General features: G+C 45.4%; 1 protein-coding gene across 4 annotated transcripts in view; it reads left to right on the top strand.

The window, feature by feature from the left end:
• Sash1 (SAM and SH3 domain containing 1) overlaps window positions 1-19,236 on the top strand; it is a 168,552-nt gene that overhangs the window by 28,243 nt on the left and 121,073 nt on the right. For all 4 annotated transcript variants that reach the window (XM_057761365.1, XM_057761364.1, XM_057761367.1 and 1 more), the window contains exon 2: window positions 10,809-10,937. In XM_057761365.1, the coding sequence (XP_057617348.1) occupies window positions 10,809-10,937 (129 nt within the window). The remainder of the gene's footprint in view (window positions 1-10,808; window positions 10,938-19,236) is intronic.

Below are 19,236 nucleotides of genomic sequence, written 5' to 3'. Positions count from 1 at the left end.
AAAAATGCACAGTTTCCAGAGCAGAGCTGGGTAGCAAGCAAGCACTTTCCACTCTCAGTTTCTCACATGGTCTTATGGAGGATGAAAACAAACCCATGTGCGTCCGATGTCTTTCCAGAGTTATTCCACTATATAACGTGGCGGAAGCAAATGTCTTTTATGATGAAACTTGAGACCATTCTGAGTGGTAATGATGTGGTGCGCGAAGAACCTTTAGCTCCCGAGAAACTGCAAAGTCAGAGTGACCATCCCATCCTCTGGGGAGTCTCACACAGATGTGGGGGTAGATGGACAGACAGCTGTCGAAACAGGCGTACTCATATGTAAGAGCCTTTGTGTGGAGCCGACGCTCTCTGTACCTTAGGGGCCAGAGAGTTGTTGAGGGTGAAACCAGCACTTCTCTCACCCCTGACCTGTGTGTGAACTTGACTCTCGGAATGGAATTCTTAGCACGATTCTTCCACGTGACCGCTTTGGCCTTCCGAGCAAACTCCAGAAGCTTGTCTTGGGTTGCTTTCCAGACACCTGGGAGAGTTGGTTTTCTTCCTGACTTTGGAAAGATGTCCAGCAGTTGGTCTCTCCTGAAGCAAGGGCTGAAGGGTTTGGAAACAGTTGTCTGCAAATAGGATCCAGAGGTTTCTCCTTCAGCCTCAGCATGGGGCCTGCCTTTCTGCCACTACCCTAGAAGTCGAAATGCTAGCGTCTCTGAGACGCCAGCGATGCAGTTTTGTTTGCTTTCTTTCTACACCTGGGCCTGAGGCTTTCCAGCTGTGCTTTCCTGTTCTATTGCCTGTCTGATGTAAGCGGAATACCAAGGACTCAGCCAGACAAGCTTCTCGTGTTTGCTCCTCTGTGTAACCCTGGCTGACCTGGAACTCACTTTGTAGATCAGGCTGGCCTTGAACTGAGAGATCCACTTGGGATTAAAGGCATGCACTACTGACTACTTAAGTCTTTTTTTTTTTTTAACATAATCTTTGTTTTAAACTCTTAATATTCATGTTGGCATCACAGTCAATGGCAAGTCTTTAGTGACCTTAATTGGCCATACTACACCAGTGAACTCTCCCTTTATCCCTTTAGCTCTAAGAAGCTGCTTTGGGTCATAGTGGTGGCGCATACCTTGGCTGCCAGCACTCAGGAGGCAGAGACAGGCAGATAGATTTCCGTGGGTTCAAACACAGCCTGGTCTGCATAGCAAGTTCCAAACCAGCCAGGGATATATAGTGAGTTCCAGGCTAGCCTGGGCTACATAGTGAGACACCCTGCCCCAAAATGAAAAAGAGAAAGGAAAAGGCAGATAAGCAGGAAGAAATAACAACCTTTGGATTACATCAAAATTTATGGCCTTTGGTATGTTGAGTATTTTTAGCTGATTTAAGAAACTTGGTTTCCTGTCTTCTGAGACAGATCACTCCCTTTCGTCCTTAGCTTCTATTTTCTCATCTTTAAAATAAAGTAAACAGAAGAAGCCATCTGTAAGACCCTTCCTGACATTTTGGGTGTCTCAGTGTGTACTAAAATGGAATCCTGTGAGTGACCATGTGATATGGCCTGGTTTTTCTAACCAATGGGGAGACTTTTGCCTTCCTGTTGATGGGGAGGATGACAGTACCAGTTGCCTCATAGATTTGGACTATATACATTTTACTTAAGATCAGAGCCCATTGCTAGCAACACTGTACCCATTTTATAGTTGGAGGAGGCACAGGATGAAATGCCACAGTGTGATTCCTTCTTCCACAGGCCATTCTTATTCCTTGTAGCTTTTCTTTCCCTGGGTGCTCAGCTATCCCTGGAAAAAGGGACTAATTCTCAAGGAGGCCTTACCTTTACTATTGGGGTACCAGCTTTTCGGTGGTAAAGTGAGGAAGGGGTCTGCTGGAGTGGATCATAGGATACACACCCTGGTGGTGGTTCTCTTAGCATCCCTTATGTGATGAATTCTGGTGTCAGCAGCATGGATGGTTTCATAATTTGACAGAAGTAAGACACAGTGGAAAGGACCAAATGAGCTTCCTGGATCGGTTCCTCATTTTATTAGTGGTGGTTTTCTAGCTGGTGAGAGACAAGGTGCCGCCGTACCACAAGTCTCAAGGAGGTTTCCATGTGTAATGTGCTGTTAATGAGATGTCTTTAAAGTCTGTGTTATTTGATTGTCCTGAAGCACATGTCTATTTCAAGCAGAATTCTTGCCCTCTGTCTCTCAGCTTGAATAGCTTTGTGTGATTATTGATTCAGACAGAAGCCCTAAACCTATGGTCTGCTCATTGGTCCCTGGCCTGTCACAATCTGCAACCTGATGTGTTAACCTTACGTAGCCTTTCTTCTAGGAACAGCTGTTGGTTGGGCTCTCTCTTCATACTCAAGAATTACAGTTGTTACTTCTGCCAGGAACCACGCTTCCCACGGTTTTTCATTGACCACAGTTTCTAGTGCTACGTTCCGGTTTCGTTGTCTCACTCACGAGACTTGCGTTGTGGGTCTAAGGTCAGTGAGAACAGGAATTGACTAAAAGCGCACCATTGTGCAATAAAATGATGGTTTAGGGCCAGTGGGATGACTCCGAAGGTAAAAAGCTTGCCACCATGCCTCATGACGCTGGGTGCATAGATCCCTGGGACCCACATGGTGGATGACAGCTGACCCCCACAAGCTGTCTTTTGTCCTCCCTATGCATGGCACGGTGGTGTCACAATCCAAATACAAACAGGTAAATCAAAATAACATCATTTAAAGAAATCTGGTTTAGTTGGAAATCCCTCAGTTCATAGCTGCTGACTGAACTCCATAATTCTCTCAGGAAGAGCCGAAAGCTCTAGCCTTCACACACACACACACACATCTATCTGATAGGAATGTTTTTGGGGTTACTGATTAAATGTTGGGTATTGCTGTGGAGTTAGGTCCTGAGGGTGCAAAAATGAGTGAGTTCTAGCTGAAGGCTTCCAAACCTCTACGGGGCCTCACGGTGATAGCAAGCACATAAACAAAAGACCCTTTATAATAGAAAATTTCACATGTGTTCAGAAGTAGAGAGACCGTCACAGAATGGCCCAGTCACCACTAGAGTTGTCAATTTTATGGCTGACTCTCATCTCTGTGCCTTTCCTGCCTCTCCCAGTTCCATGATTTGTAGGCAAAACAGGATTATCACATCAGGCCATTTATGTGTCGTGGGGAGTACGAGGTGGGCACCAATGTCTGGGGTCCAGACACCATGCAGACCTTGTAGGTATTCCTTGTTCTTAAACATATGGCTTTTTGGCAACCTCGTCACAAAGCAGTTTAGGAGTCACAAGTGTGGTGGTTGCTGTCCGTCAGGTTTGATGGAGTTGACTAGGACGGAGCTTTTGCCGTTTACACTAAGGAAAGGTTAGGCGGAAGTCCAGCAGAAAAGGCCAGCCGGACCTCAAGCAGATTATCATTTTCTACAGAACAGAATTCTCAAACGTGACAAAGGACTTGCACACTGTAGAGAATTTAAAACGTCGTCAGAAGTTTCGTGATTGCGATACTTAACTGCTACAATTTGGGACTATCATAGACTAGTTTTTTCCAGTCAGATCTTGGTCAGTCATACTTAATAAAACTGCCTACATTCTCAGGGCTCGTGTGCCAAGGTCAGCCTGAGAGAAGTGTGATTCACCCTCATCAAAATCTGTGAACATGGCCTAAAATTGTGACTTCATTCCCATCCAGCTAGCTCTGCTGTTCTTTCCAGGCCTGTGATTCTGGGAAGCTCAGGGCAGTTTAGACATGGAAAATGAGTTCAGTCTAAGATTGCCATCCGTTAAATCTGAGTATGCCCCGGGGAACTGAATTTATACTTGTATTTAAAAAGCACATTATTGGTGCCCTGCTCTCTACTGCTTTTTCAAGTCGGGTTCCCATCACTGATAGCTAACACGGTGAATCTTTAGGAGACAGCGATTGCAAAGGGGACCGTATGCTGTGCATACAGTTTACCAAGTCCCTTCAACACATTCCCGTTACTTAACCATACAGCCACATTAGGTAAACCAAGGGACACACTAACAATACATATTCATGTTTCGTGATTTTTATATCATATTAATACCAGTTGCCACATCTAGATGTAGTGAAGTATGTTTTGTTTATGTCATTGTATCTGTGATGCTGGGATCAAACCCATGGCTTCCGACATGCTAGACAAAAGCTAAAAAAACATTGAATTGTATTAATAGATGCTTGTGAGTAGATATAACACTCATTGAGTGTGTTTTATAGCCACATTCTCCACCCCTGATATTTTTTCCTCTAGATTGTGTGGAACCCAACAGTGTAGCTTTGAGAGCCAAGCACTGAAGAACGAGCGAGTGCTCCATCCTGTCTTCTCTCACGAACAGCCTGTGTTAACCGGGACACACCCTAACACAATAGTAGGACCTCATTTGCCAAAGTGAGAGTTATTCATATAGGTTCTGGCAAGTTCTGGGTATTTTGGAGAGGGGAATGGAAGGCATGAAGTCAGCCCTTCTCCAGCCACCTGCCATGTGGGCGCACACACTCCCTGAGGCCTCCCTCCCTGTCTCCATGATCTCAGAATTCCCCTTACTGTATATACGTAGTTGTTATGTGTTAATTTGTTTCCCTGAACTGTGTTCCAGTCCAAACCATCTGTAGAAATAGTAGGAATGATTCCTTAGAGATTAGTCAAGTTATTTGAGATCAATTATATGTTCAACACATTTCTCTAAAGCTACACAACAGGAAGGGATGGGATGGGGTGACGGAGTTGGTTTGAACAGTGCCATTGCACGGATTCAGTGAGACTGAATGCAGAAACCCAGGTTCAAGTCCTTTGTGTGTTGAAGCAGGTTTACTCGATAGGCTACCGACAGTGTGCGTCAGCTCTAAGTCTTTAAGCAAGCTAATTAAGAATGAAAACACACTGTGAATTCAGTTCAGGAGATTAGCTAGGCTTCCTTGGAGTGTAGTGATTTCTTTTAATGGATTTGGCTTGGAGGGTGTGTGTGTATGTGTGTTTGCATGTGTGTGCTCATTCATGGACTCACACTTTTCTTTGTCTTTCTGAGGAACAAGGAGTAATATAAATAAAACATAACTTATAGTTTATAAAATATATCATCCGATACTTAGAAGAATCGAAAACGAGAAGCAGTCCAAACGAGGAGTTCACTTCCCTTTCTCCCCCTCGACTCTAAGAAGTTACAGTAAAATCAAGGCTTTAATCTAAGAAGTTAGGGGGTTGGAGAAATGAATGACTCAGCAGTTAAGGGTCTAACTGCTTTTCAAGGGGACCAGAGTTCGGTTCCCAATACACATCTTAGGCAGCTCATAACTACCTGTAACTCCAGCTCTAGATCTGATGTGCTCTCTGGACTCCTTGGGCACCTGCATACACGTTTCTCTCTCTCTCTCTCTCTCTCTCTCTCTCTCTCTCTCTCTCTCTCTCTCTCTCACGCACGCACACACACATGCATGCACACACACGGGCACACACACGCGCACACACACACACACACACACACACACAGGAATAACCATTTATTATTAAAGAGCTAAGAAGCACACTAGCCCACTTGTATTCATTTGTATATATAATCCACACAAGTCTGCCTCAGTGCAGCTCCTGGTGTTTTCGGGACTGTCTTCTTTGTTTTTCCTCCTTCACCCTTCTTCAATTCTGTCAAGATGTTTTAGGCCATAGAAGACATCTGGGGAGAGGAGAGCAAAAGTAGCCAAAGTAGCCATATGTGCGGCTTCTAGTCCCCTAGAATTTCAGTTCTGCATTTTCCAGAGACAGAAAGTGCATTGGGATACGCTGTTAAGACAGCTGTTGAGAGAGCAAAGCTGTTCCTTCCCATAAATCGCAGCAGCAGTCCGTTCCGTTTGAGCTGCTTGGTCAAAGGACTTTGTCCCTGGTTTTGTGCTGGATATACATGTGTTCTGTGGCCTCAGGAGGGAATTACAGTTTGTCGTTCACTGAACTGACCATGCTGGTGTGATTTTGTTCACAGGGACCGTATGGATGGTGGTGCTAGGTGTGGGTTCTGTATTCTTCTGTGGTATGGAAAGAGACGTTGGACTTGCCTGCAACCTTTCTTCTTGTTTCTAAAGATGGAAGGGGAAGACAATCCTTACAGGAAGATAATGTATCTCCAATTTTAACAGTCTTAAACAGTCTTAAGGAAATGAAGTTTATTTTCTTCCTAAATGCAGGTTATGTACTGGGTTAGTTTCATTTATGAGAAACAAAAAGAAAAGAAAAAGTAAGGCAAAATAAGGAAGTGAAAGAGATTAGGCAGTTAATAAATCTAGAACAGAAGCTGAATACCTAATTAAAAACATATCACATGGGTCTGTCCATGTGAGTGCAGGTGCTGGAGGAGGCTGGAGGTTTCAGCTCCCCTGGAGCTGAAGATAGAGTCCCTTGAGCCTCCTGATGTGGGTGCTGGGGACTGAACTCGGGTTCTCAGCAAGAGCAGCAAGTGCTCATTGACTCCCCGCTTGTCTGTCTAGCTTCAACACCAAATACTTTAAAAGAAAAAAACAAGGGCTGGAAAGATGGCTCAGAGGTTAAGAGCACTGACTGCTCTTCCAGAGGTCCTGAGTTCAATTCCCAGCAACCACATGGTGGCTGGCAGCCATCTATAATGAAATTTGGTGCCCCCTTCTGGCATGCAAGCATACATAGAAGGAATGTTGTATACATAATAAATTCTTAAAAAAAAAAAGAAAAGAAAAGAAAAAAAAATCTCAGTGTCTTCTGAATGGTATTCGTGATGGTAATTATAGGCATAATTTAGTCATATTTTTGTTAGAAGATTATTTTATATTACCAGTGCCCCTTGATGTGAGCTTTCTGGGGAGAAATATGCAGGCTGGGTGTTTTGGCCCGCACCTGGAATTCTAACACTGGGGAGGCTGAGGCAGCATGATTGCTATGTGCTTGAGGTCAGCCTGGACTCTATAGCGAGGCTGTCTTCAAAAGCGGAAACAGAATGCTGTTTGGGGCATAAGGTCAGCGGTGTTATCAGGCTCATGGTGCCAATCCGTAGTGGGAGTAGATCTTTCCCTGGAGTGGCTCTGCATCCATCTCAAACAGGAGCAAGTTAGTTAAGCACATAAATTAACTCCCCGCCCCCAGCCCCCACCACCCAAAAACATTGCCCAGAAGAGAACAGATTCTGAGATAATGGTCCCATAAAAAGCTTTGCATATTTAATGCATACACCTGGATGAGTTTGCAGACCAGACTCCCCACAGAAACCGTAGCTGTCATCAAGACCATAAAATTCATCATTGCCCAGGGTCTCCTTCCTTCCTCGTCATTATTACTTGTTTCCTTTTTTTTTTTTTTAAGAGCTTGGAGTTTGAGTGGATAAAGAGAAAATCACCAGGTATTTCCGTGGTTCTATTCGATTGGGATATAAAAGATAATTTTGTGGACATGGCAGACAAGTCCTACTCTTAAAACACGCTTACGTTCTTGTAGTCTTTCACCATTTTGGCCTTTAAATCATCAGGGCCCATGAAGGTAGTAATTACGGGGCCTCACTGCACATCTGGAGAGTGATTCGGGTGCATGTAAAGGCAGCTGTGCCACCCCACTTTAAATTCTTACCCACTGAGCGACAAATGAAGATTGGCCACATGGCCACATTGAAGGTGTGAAATATGTTCTGGCTGTGGCCTGACTGGAGCAGAACAGATGCTTGCTTTCTCAGGAGCAACAGATCTGCTTTTTTTAGACTGCCAGAGGACCAGGGGGAGTTCTGATTGATGCAGGGTGGAGTTAAAAAGCCAACCGTTGGACTGGCATGAGAAACCACCAGTAACCAAGGCTTTAGAACCAAATTGGTGATATTGATATTGAAGGACCGATGATGAGTGTGAAAAAAAGCATAGCTTGTATATAGTTTTGTAATGGCTTGTCTTTTGATGTTTTTAGGTGTTTTGGATTGTCCAAGAAAGGAGCCAGTGTGACTGTTTCCATAGTTTACAAATAGGGAAAGGTGTATATAAGTATCCATTCTGTTTGTTTGTTTGATACAGGGTCTTGTATATCTTCAGTCCAGTCTCCAACTAGCAATGTAGCTAAGGATGATCTCGAACTTCTGATCCTCCTGTCCCCCACCTCCTATGTGCTGGGATTATAGGTGTGAATCACAGAACCAGTGCTTCCCAATCTCCCTAATGCTGCCACTCTTTAATACAATTCCTCATGTTGTAGTGACCCCCAACCATGAAGCTATTTTCATTGCTACTTTGTAGCTGTAAGCTTGCTACTGTTACAAATTGTAATGTAAACATTGGATGTGCAGGGTGGGAGGTTTTAGGCCATGCTGTGAAACGGTTGTGTAACCTCTACTCCAAAGGGGTCTCGACCCACAGGTTGAGAATCACTCCACTAGACCCTGTTTATAGGGTGCTGGGGATTGAACCTAGGACTCTGTGTATACTGTGCAAGTACTCTACCAGCTGAGCCACATTCACGGCTAAATATTGGTGGCTATGCGTGAGAGAAGCTGAAAATCTATTTGGAGTGTCTATGTATGTGTGAGAGAGGGGGGTTGGTTTTTTGTTGTTCAAAAACAAAAATATTATTATATCTACAATGTTCTGCCTGTATGTCTGCCTGCAGGTCAGAAGAGGGCACCAGATCTCATTAAGGATGGCTGTGAGCCACCATGTGTTTGCTGGGAATTGAACTCAGGACCTCTGAGAGCAGTCAGTGCTCTTAACCTCTGAGCCATCTCTCCAGCTCCTGTACTTAATGTTCTTGCAGAGGACCTAAGTTTGATTTCCAGCACTCACAGAGTGTCTCAAAACTGTCTTTCACTAGGTACAGGGGATCTAGTACCTGCCTCTGGCCTCAATGGGCACTGCATAGACAGACAGACAGACACACTGATATACACACACACACACACATACACACAGAGCAGGCAAAGGGACCATTTGAAATATGACGTGTTCAGTGAGCCCACGTGGGTATTAGAAGATGGAGCTAGTGTATTTGGTCCAATGAGACAAGTGTGTTGTTTCTTTGATGGATGCAGATAGAAATTTATGGTTGAAGATAGCATCTCAATGTGGAAAGACCTAGAACCCGAGGAACCCAGTATTCTCTAGAGGCCTGGATATTGTTGGAGCTGACGCATGCCAGTGAGTCAGACAACAGACACGCTGAGAAAGGGACATGTTTGTCTTCCCCCATACCTCCATCTTGCCGTCGTGTTCCCCACTGACGACCGGGAGGGCAGATGGTGGATTCCCTTCTCTCTGGCTGCGTCTAGGCTGTGTTTTTCAGACAGGCTGACTTGTACTTGGAGAATAATTTTTGCCCAGACATGTTCAAATGCTCACAGACCTTACTGGCCTTGCTTGTGTCTCTGTCTTCCTCTCTGTGTGCTAGGCACTCTGAGGCAGCTCCCTCCAAGGCTGAGTGTGTTAATGGTCGAAAGGAAGGGACATTTCTAGAAAACCATTTATTTCAATTTCTGTTTCTCCCTTCCCGTAGTTCCTGAAATCAAAAAAATGCAGAAGTAGGAGGAGGTGGTTACTAGCTCTGTTGTAGACCTCCCAACTAGGGCTTAATCTATAGCAGGAAGACTTTGGGAGGCATTTAACCTGAATTCTCCTGTCTGTAAGGCTGCTTTGCTTGGAGAGATTTGTGGATACAGACAATACCCTAACATTAATAACCTAAGGGGCTGGTGACCAGTCGGCAGTGAGAATGGTTGAGTATGCAATCTTCTTATCTCTCCCAGTCAAGTCACCTGGTCACTAAATTAGGGAAAACATGGGGAGGCCAAGAAATAGAGGAGGCGAAATACCTTCTGGATGGAAGACATGCTAGAAGAAATGCAAAGCTCACACACACAGACACAGCATTCCGGTCACCCTCTGTGTGCGTGTTCAGACGTGTGCTTCTAGCCGTGAGGAAAACTGCAGTATGATTACCTCTTATAGCGAACGCCACCGGGTAGTAAGCGTTGCACAGGCGGTTGGTGTGTTCGGAGGTGATGCTCCCTTCCTGCTGACTGTCTGGTGGGTGCTGTCATCAACCTAGAGTCACCCAGAGGTTGAGACATGAGCTCCCGGCTAGATAATTGAGAGATCACAGAAATGGATGTAAACTCGTGGGACTACCTGGAGACCTGCCTCTGAAGAGACAAGTGACATGTTTACTTATTTAGGTGAACTTGCGCCTGAATGCCTAATGAATAATAAATCTAATGAATAGCATGAATATTAATGAAGACAACCGTGAATAATGACTCCTAGCAAACACAGATGACTAAAGGCTTTCTCTTTTTTTTTCTATCTCTTGTTGAGGGGACACAGGATGCTCTAGATGTGGCCTCCTACCGTGAGGCCTTGAGTCGCAGGATTCGTCCAGAGTTTTGGACATCTGGGACTTTCAGTAGCTTTCTGGGAAATGCCAAGCAGCCATGCGTGTCAGCGAGCCTGGTACAGTGGCTGTTAACTACACTTCCTTCCCTGGTGGCTCCTCTCTCAGCCATTCTTGGCAGGGATGAGTGGGTTTCTGTGGCTGTGGTCTCAGTAGATCAAGAGAGACCTGGCTTCTTGTTAGCCCTGGGATCTACAGGGAGCTACTCTGAGCTACTTTACCCAAAAATACTATCAGGAAAAGAACTGGTTCCATTTCCAACCTAGCCTGGCCTCTGTCCGCGAGGTATTGAGTATCAGCCATATGTCTGTAACACGCGGCAGCCGGGGATTCAATGCTGTGAGGATTTTCCAGAGTAGACCCACCTGACCTCTGTCTTTTTCCTCTCTCCTCCTCCCCTCAGGATGGTTCCCTGGGAAACATTGACGACCTGGCGCAGCAGTATGCGGATTATTACAATACCTGCTTCTCGGATGTTTGTGAGCGGATGGAGGAGCTTCGGAAACGGCGAGTTTCCCAGGACCTCGATGTGGTGAGTGTGTGGCTGTGGGAAACGGCTACTGTTGGGGGGGGGGCAGTACCCATCGATGCTCCCGGTCTTGCAGCCCCTTGGTTCTTCTTACAGCCTCAGCTGTAACTGAAGCCTCAGTCAATCAGCTTCTGGCTAGGTGTGGTGAAATGCCAGATGCCCAAAAGAACAACCCTGTTCTTTAGATTGAATATTCACCAAACTTATATAGTCATTGAAAGGCTAGAGCAACTTTCCTTCCTTCCTTCCTTCCTTCCTTCCTTCCTTCCTTCCTTCCTTCCTTCCTTCCTTCCTTCCTTCCTTCCTTCCTTCCTTCTTTCCTTCCTTCCTTCCTTCCTTCCTTTTTTGAAATATTAAAGAGAAAGGACATTTCTATCATTAGCCAGTTGATATTGTATATTTTATTGACTAACAGCTGAGGACTTGCCAAGGCAAGTTCTTTCCTTCATTTTCTTCCTTGTGTCTTTCTTTCTGGTCCACCCCTCCCCCACCCCAATGGGTCCTGGGAATTGAACCCCAAGCCTTGGATGAGTTCGGTAAATTCTCTGCCAGTGAGCCTTTGAAAAGGAAAATGATGTTTAAAGAAGCCAGAAGTCAATCATAACTTCTCCCCCTGGCAGTAAGAGGTTTCATGTGAGCTTCAGTGTTTGTCTGATCATTAAAAAAAATCTGTATGACTATCTTGGACAATATTTTTTTTAAAAGAATCACTTCCTACTTCTTCCTTTTAAATTTTATTTATTTATTTGATTATTTGTTTATTTGTTTATTATGTATACAATATTCTGTCTATGTGCAGGCCTGAAGAGGGCACCAGGCCTCATTACAGATGGTTGTGAGCTACCATGTGGTTGCTGGGAATTGAACTCAGGACCTCTGGAAGAGCAGGCAATGCTCTTAACCGCTGAGCCATCTCTCCAGTCCCCCCTACGTCTTTACTGAACACTTTATTGCGGTTCTCTAGGGTTATTGGGATCTCTTTACAGCCATTATCTTTCAAGATACTATTGCTTCTCTCAGTTATGGACATTGAAATCATTTGTCTCAAGTGTAAACATCTGTGTGCGGAAGTTAGCGGAGCCCCAGGTCTAACTGTGGACTGGCAGTCCTGAGCTGTACTCTAACTGTGGACTGGCAGTCCTGAGCTGTACTCTAACTGTGGACTGGCAGTCCTGAGCTGTACTCTAACTGTGGACTGGCAGTCCTGAGCTGTACTCTAACTGTGGACTGGCAGTCCTGAGCTGTACTCTGCCTGGAAAATGTGTTTCCCATTCCTTGTATCTACCAGTTTAAACTGGATCCATTTCAGTTTCCTGCCTCTCAGTTTGATGCCAGGACCTATGACCTCCACTGGAGGGGGTGGGGTCAGAACCAGGGATTCAGTCTCACATTCCCTCCCTCTGATTTTTAGTGATCTCATATAGTTCCAGGTGGCCCCAAACCTGCTGGATTCGAGGATGCTCATAAACTTTTGATTCTCCTGCCTCAGTTTGCCTGGTTCTGGGACTATAGGCATACATCACGGTGCTGGGGATGGAGTTCAGGGTGCCATGCCTGTTAGCCGTTGCCCTGATGAATGAACCACTTCTCTATCCCTAAAGAGCTCCTTTCAAACACTTTCTTATCTTAGGGGCTGCATGAACCTGGTTTTGAAGAATGACATCCTCTACCTTGAACATTTTTGGAAAGAGTGTGTTTGTCTGAAACTCCTGTGTGTGCAGTATGTGTGTGTGTGTGTGAGAGAGAGAGAGAGAGAGAGAGAGAGAGCCTCTCTCTCCCTTCTTCCTTTCTTTTCTTCCTTCCTTCCTTCCTTTTTCTTTTTCTTTTCTTTCTTTCCTTTTTTGAGACAGGATCTCTCTCTATCATGTAATTTTGGCTGTCCTGGAACTGGCTCTGTTGAACAGGCTGTCCTGGAACTCGAGAGATCCACTTGCTTCTGCCTCCCAAGTCTAGGATTAAAGATATGAATCAACAAGCCTGGACTTTTTTTTTTTTTTTTTTTTGTAATAATCTCTCTACATAGCCCTGGATGGCCTAAAACTCTTTAAGTAGATCAGACTGACTTCAGATGCAGAGACAGCCTCTCTCTGCCTGTCAGACACTAGGATTAAAAAGGTGTGTCCCTGCTGGTGTGCCCACCCCCCCCAGTAGGCACTCTCAGGTAGTTCAGGCTGACCTTCCCAACCCTCCTGCCCCGGTTTACGGATTGTTGAGACTGTAGGTACAATCACCCATAGTCAATCTTGTTTATTCTATTTTTTAAAAAGTTCTTTTAATTTACTTAAGATGGAAACATAAAAATTAAAGTTAGGTGACCAAATAAGGAGTTAAAAGTAGGGTGATTCTTTTACTAATAATGCTTGATGTTTTATAAAAGGATTTGTATTCAAGAAGGGATCAGTCTTTGGGTAGTGATAAGGAATTCCTGTAAGTGAATGTCTCATGCTCCTGGCACTCATTTCCCTTCCTTCCTTTTTTCCCCTTCCTCTTTCTTTTGTTTTCTTTGCCTCTTTCTAATTTTCTATCTGACCTTACTTACTGTGCTGTATTGTATTCTAATCTTGAGGTCTTGCTAAGTAGCCCAGACTGACCTTGAGCTTACAGACTCGAGAGCCTCCTTTCTGAGGACAGCAGCTCACGACTACCAGTAAGTGCCACGATACAGGGATGTGCCATCAAGCCTGTCATACAGCATTTTTATGCCCATCAATTTCTTTCATCAGTGTGCCCTAGTCATGGTTAACTTGAATCAAGAGTGACATTGTATCATAACTGACGTGTTTTTAAGTACACTTCTATTTTATATTTATACATAATTATTTATGTATGTGTATGTACATGTGTCTGTATATGCACATGTGCATGGGGGCAGGGTGTGCATGTGTGCCATGGGACACGTATGTACTAGTCAGAGGGCAACTTGTAGAAGTTGGTGCTATCCTTCCATCATGTGGATCCCAGGGTCAAATTCATGTCACCAGACTTGGTGACGAGTGTTCTTAACTTCTGAGTCATCTTGCCCCCCTTAATTTTACATTTTCCTTCTGTTCATTGATTTAGTGATTTGTTAAGATGTGTATTAGCTAAATAAAGTTGACTGAGACTGAGCTGAGTCAGAAGGAAGCAGAAAGATACTGTCTGAGGAGCCTAATACCATGGCCAGTATGGCACATTGACGTCATTATTGCCAAGGCATTGGCTCTTCTTAACTTTGTCCTTCTGTCTGTGTGGATGGCAGGGCAATCGTTCTTCCTCCCACAATCCTGAGGATCAAATGCAGGTCGTCAGGCTTGGTGACAAGGTCCTTTACCCTCTGAACCATCTCATTGGCCCTGTTTTATATTTTGAGACAGAGTTCCGTGTATCTTAGTCTAATCTTGAACTTACTAGCTAGGAAGACATGTTCCTGACCTTCTGATCCCTGCCTCGACTTCCCAATCTCAGAGACTGTAGACCTGCAGCACCATGTTGGCTTTATGTATTGCTGGGGATGAAACTGAGGAGAACTTCATAATGCCAAGCAAACACTTTGCCAACTTAGCTGCATCACCTGCCCTGCTGGTGTTGATTGTTCATGTTTTTGCAGAGTTGGGGACTGAATCCAGGTCCTTGGTACTTGCTGAGCTAGTGCTGTACCATTGAGCTCTAGCTTCAACCCTTAATTTTTGCTCGTTGTCATTTGGAGCTGGAATGAATGGTAGGCTCACAGCATAGTGTACAGTTTTCCCAGACAATCTCACTGGGCAAGGACGTGATCATTGTGAGCTGGTAGACGATGGCTGACACAGCCCTAGAATGCGCTTCCTAGAAGTCTAGCTCCTGTTGATTTGGGGTTACCATAGTTCCCCATGCCATTTGGGAACCTCCTAAGGTTGCTTCGCAGTAGAAAAAGAAGCCTGCCAGTGGGATAAGTAGCTGTCTTCCTGTTTAGACAGATGGGCCTAATTTGGTGTGCTCTCTTCCAGAGCAGAAAAAGACAGTCTAGGGGGGAAAAAGTCACAGGAGTTTAATTAGTTCCCATCAAAGGTGCTAGTGGGTAAAACTGATGGGAGCTAATTTGAACCAGGCTGAGAATGGGCCTGCTCATTTTCAAACTGTGGTTAGAGAGATCAGCAGGATCCCAGAGGGGCACGCTCACGTCTTCTTTCAGAGACATTCCGGGCAAGTCAGAGAGGGAAAGGGGATTATGATCAGAGCTGCTGCTGGCCAGGCTATCAGATGAGTTTGCAGAGCCTAGAAATCCATGTTAGATGCATTTCAGGTTCATCCACTCTTCAGGCCACACTACAATGCCAACACCTTCCTCAGAGTTTCCTTTCTCCGTGGGTAGCCTGTCATGGATTGGACAAATGGCGATGCATTTCCCTGTAGACCTCATTCCCCTCCCTCCATGCTTCCCTGTTGTAGGAGCTGAGGACGTGTAGGAGCTGTGTTCTGTGCTCCTAGACTGCCCTGGCAAAGCCAACTAAGAGCAACCTCCCCAAAGCAGTGAGGACACCATCATGTATCAGTGGCCTAAGACCTGATGTGTGTCACGTGGTTGTGATGTCCTTTAGAAGACAGCTTCAAGGGACTGGGATATAGAGCGGGGGTCCATGAAAGCGCTTGCTTAGCTTGCAGGAAGCTCCGAGTTCAGTTCCCAGCACTGCACACACTGGGCGTGTGTATGCCTTTGGTCGTAGCCCTTGAAAGGTAGAGACAAGAGGATCGAGAGTTGAAAGTCATCCTCGGCCCCACAGCGAATTGGAGGCCACCCTGTACACGCGTCCCTGTATCAAAACCAAACCAAACCAAACCAAAACCCTGAGTGCAGAAAGTTTTGAGGTGATAGGATAAATCGTTTTATGGTTTTATTTTATTCTGAATCTGCCGGGTAGAGTTGGCATTTGAGAAAATGAGAAAACTCTGCAGAAAAGTGTTTAGATATTTGTGTTTAGCTTTGAAATGTCAGGGGTAGGGACTCTGCGCCGCCCCTAAGAGCTGATTACATGTCAGCTGGAGAACAAACAAGCCAGAAGGACGGCTTTCCTACAGAGATGCTTGACTTAGTCCTGAAAAATAAACAGTTTTGATAATTACATTAGTAATTACCTTTCTGGACTAGATGGCAAGGTATTTCTCGAGGGCGTGAGTAGAACATAGCATTTGGTAATGTGTCTTTGGGGCCAGTGTGGAGTAAGGAAACAGGGGGTACAGATGGTAGGGGCTCCACGGAACACGCAGAGCTCCTGATTCGCTTATCGATGGGGAGCATTTTTTTACTTGGCACCAAATAGGCCTTAAAGGGATGATGTGTTTGGACAGCAGCCTTGGCTTCCACAGGGGCTAGGGACATTAATGTTTGTGTGCAGCGGGGAAGAGGCCCATATTTCCACACATTTGGCACCTCCCTGAGCACCATGTGATTCTTTTTTTGGCTGGGAGAAGATGCAATCAGAAATGACAGCAGCTCTCCAAGTCTGTAATGGGCTCATCTCTAGTGATGCTAAGCCTGGCATCTGTCAAAGCAGCACCCTGAGCAGGAAAGGGGCCACGCTTGTGGTGGCCTATTATTGCTGGCAGCAATTGCTTCCAAGGTATCTTTGAGGTTATGACTTCGGAGTTTGGCAGAAGACAACTTTGTGTGTGGGTCTTGGGGTGTGTGGCTCAGAACTGACGTAGAAACCTCCACCTATGGCGACCGACAGTTGGTGGTGTCTGTCAGAACCTGGCCTGGAGTCTCTGCCTAGTTGTTATCGTGGTGAGGTGCGTACAAGAGGAAGGGAGCCAGGCACAGACTCAGCCAGGTCTTCGAATACTGGGAACACAAATAAAGATATTGCACTGGATACCCCGAAAAGGGACACCAGAGCCACTGTCCCTGGTGTGGGAATGCCTCGAGGGCATAATTATTATTTCTTGAAATTTTAATGGTTTTTTTTCTCAGATTCAGTTTTAATAAGTTAACCATCCCAGATAATGCAATCTTTCCCAGATATAGCTCTGAAGTAATATAGCAGCAATAAAAGCAGGCGTGGTGGTACCCATCTTGTAGTCCCAGCGCCTAGGAAGCTGAGGCAAGAGGACTGGGGAGTTGGACACCAGTTTAAAGGTTTAAGTTCTAGCTCTTTCAATTACTAATCGTCAAGCCTCAGTTTCCCCATCTATAACTATCTCAGAGTTAAGAGAAGTACAACACACCATAGGCCACCCTAAGTGACTTAGACCATTTCTTTCCTTTTCCTTCCTTCCTCTTCCCAGTCCAGACCTTCCCACAGGAGTGCTGAAGAGTTTCCACTATTGATGCTTCAGTGATATTTATTCAGATGAGTGCAGGAGTCTGGGAGCTTAGCTTTTTGTTTAGGGAAATGTCAAACACACATACACAGCACATGACAATGAGTTTCCTGTACATGACTCCCTTCCTCGGCCGTGCCCAGCATCCTGCCGCTCCAATCTCATCTCTACTCCCTCCTCCCGCAATGCTTCTATGACTCTTTAAAGGCGTTGGCTTCTTTTGGGTAAAAGAGTTGCAGACACAGTATAGTGCATGCCATGCAGTTCCCTAAGTGGATGGCTATGTCCGTCCCAATAAGCATCCGCTGAGTTTGTTTGCATGTGTAACCAACCGGAAATATTTAGTGAGCCTAGAGCCTGCAGTTGCTTGGCGTTTTAGCTCTTCCGGAGATGCCAAATAAAGATGTGTTTTCTATCCAGAAAGGGCTCAGAGTATAGTGGGCATGAGAGGAGCTAGCAGACTGAGGACACCTGGGAAGGTGGAAGAGCTGTCCCTGGCTCAGTAGGAAAGTTTGGAAGCATCCTGGAAGTGACTCCTGGATTTCTCAAACCAAAAGAATTGGGAAGGCTGACAATGTGTGATGTGTTTTGACAGCAGAAGTGAGCATAAAGTTGAATAACCCAAGGCTTAGGTCAAGGTCATAGTCTGGTGAAGGTCAAAAGTCGAGAGGGAAAATGAGACTTTTGTAGAGCATTTGGGTGCTCCCTGTAGTTGGAAGTGAGGATTGAACGTTGTGGGAGTTAAGAAAAAATAATGAGAAAGGGGCAACTCTGCCGGTGCGAAAATCTGATTAGGTCAAATCAAACCAAATCAAAATGTCCATTGTTTTATTAAGTAAGATGCTCTCGGTTGGCCATGGCAGGGAGACAGAAAACCAGGGAGCCCATGCAGACCTGAAAAGCACATGTTTCTCTTCTGGGAGCCCATTTCAATGCAACTCCCAGGCCAGGTTGGCTGGGATGGATGCCAAGGGTTGGGGGCTAAGCTCCCAACTTAACAGTGGGGACAGGGTCATGCTGCTCTTCAGGGGACCTTGGATTATTAAACGCAGAAAGAGATCAAGCAGAATGCTATTCTATTTGTCCTTTCAACAAGACCAAACAAAAATATTTCCATTTCACCCCCTCTCCACTCCCCGGTCATCTGGGCCAAGGTGAATTTGTTCTTGTTTACCATAGCATCCTGTGATGGATATGCTTAGTCCATCTGTGTGGGGACTTCTTGTTTTCTGTTGCTAGCTCTTCTTTGTAGACAGCAGAGTATGTGGAAAGCTTAGTTTCTGCCCATCCGTGCTCCCAGATATCCTAGGAAGTGTACGGAGCGTGAAGTCACCTAACTTACTCTGTAGGGTTGCTAGGATAGACACCCAGCGCGGAGACCATGTGCCCTTGGTGTTTGTTCCGGTTTCCACCAGATAGAATGAGAACGATGTTACGTATACTCCTGAATGACCCTGCTGGAGCCCCCGCCCTCCGAAGCTGGCCGCTGTGAAAGGCGTTTGTTTTCGTTTTGTTTCGCTTTGTGTTAGCCTCCATTATTCTCCAGCTTTGGGCTACTGTTGACTCGCAGATTGCCATCAGAATCAGTGGGCCCGAGACAGGAGTCTGAAGTCCATTCCTGCTGGGGGATTCGCACACTCGATGTCAAAACACACTGAGGCATTATATCTTAAGCCAGATGGTGACATTGCCCCCTGCTCTGGATCTGCTCAGACAAAGTCACATTTGTGTTCCCATGGCCGGTCCCAATTTAGTCAGCAGTTTTTGTGCATTGCACGGAGTGAATGTCACCATAAACAGATCCCTTGGTGCCGGGTTTGATCTTGGCATACAGTACCTCTGTTTATTAAGGAGGACTTTGCCAATCCAACAATGAATTTGGGGCTTTTTGTCTTTGGCTTGGACATCTTCGCAGGCTGCTTTTGCAGTCACAGACACCTGTGTGATGCTTTTGTCAGAGAGGGGACAGACCTGTGGAGTTTTCAAAAACACACCGGCAACTTCATTCATCTCTTTGCTCACAAGT

The sequence above is a fragment of the Chionomys nivalis genome, chromosome 2 (assembly GCF_950005125.1).
Source record: "Chionomys nivalis chromosome 2, mChiNiv1.1, whole genome shotgun sequence".
Lineage (NCBI taxonomy): Eukaryota > Metazoa > Chordata > Mammalia > Rodentia > Cricetidae > Chionomys > Chionomys nivalis.
The sequence above is the reverse complement of the archived record's forward strand: the minus strand, read 5'-3'. Positions and strand labels throughout refer to the sequence as shown.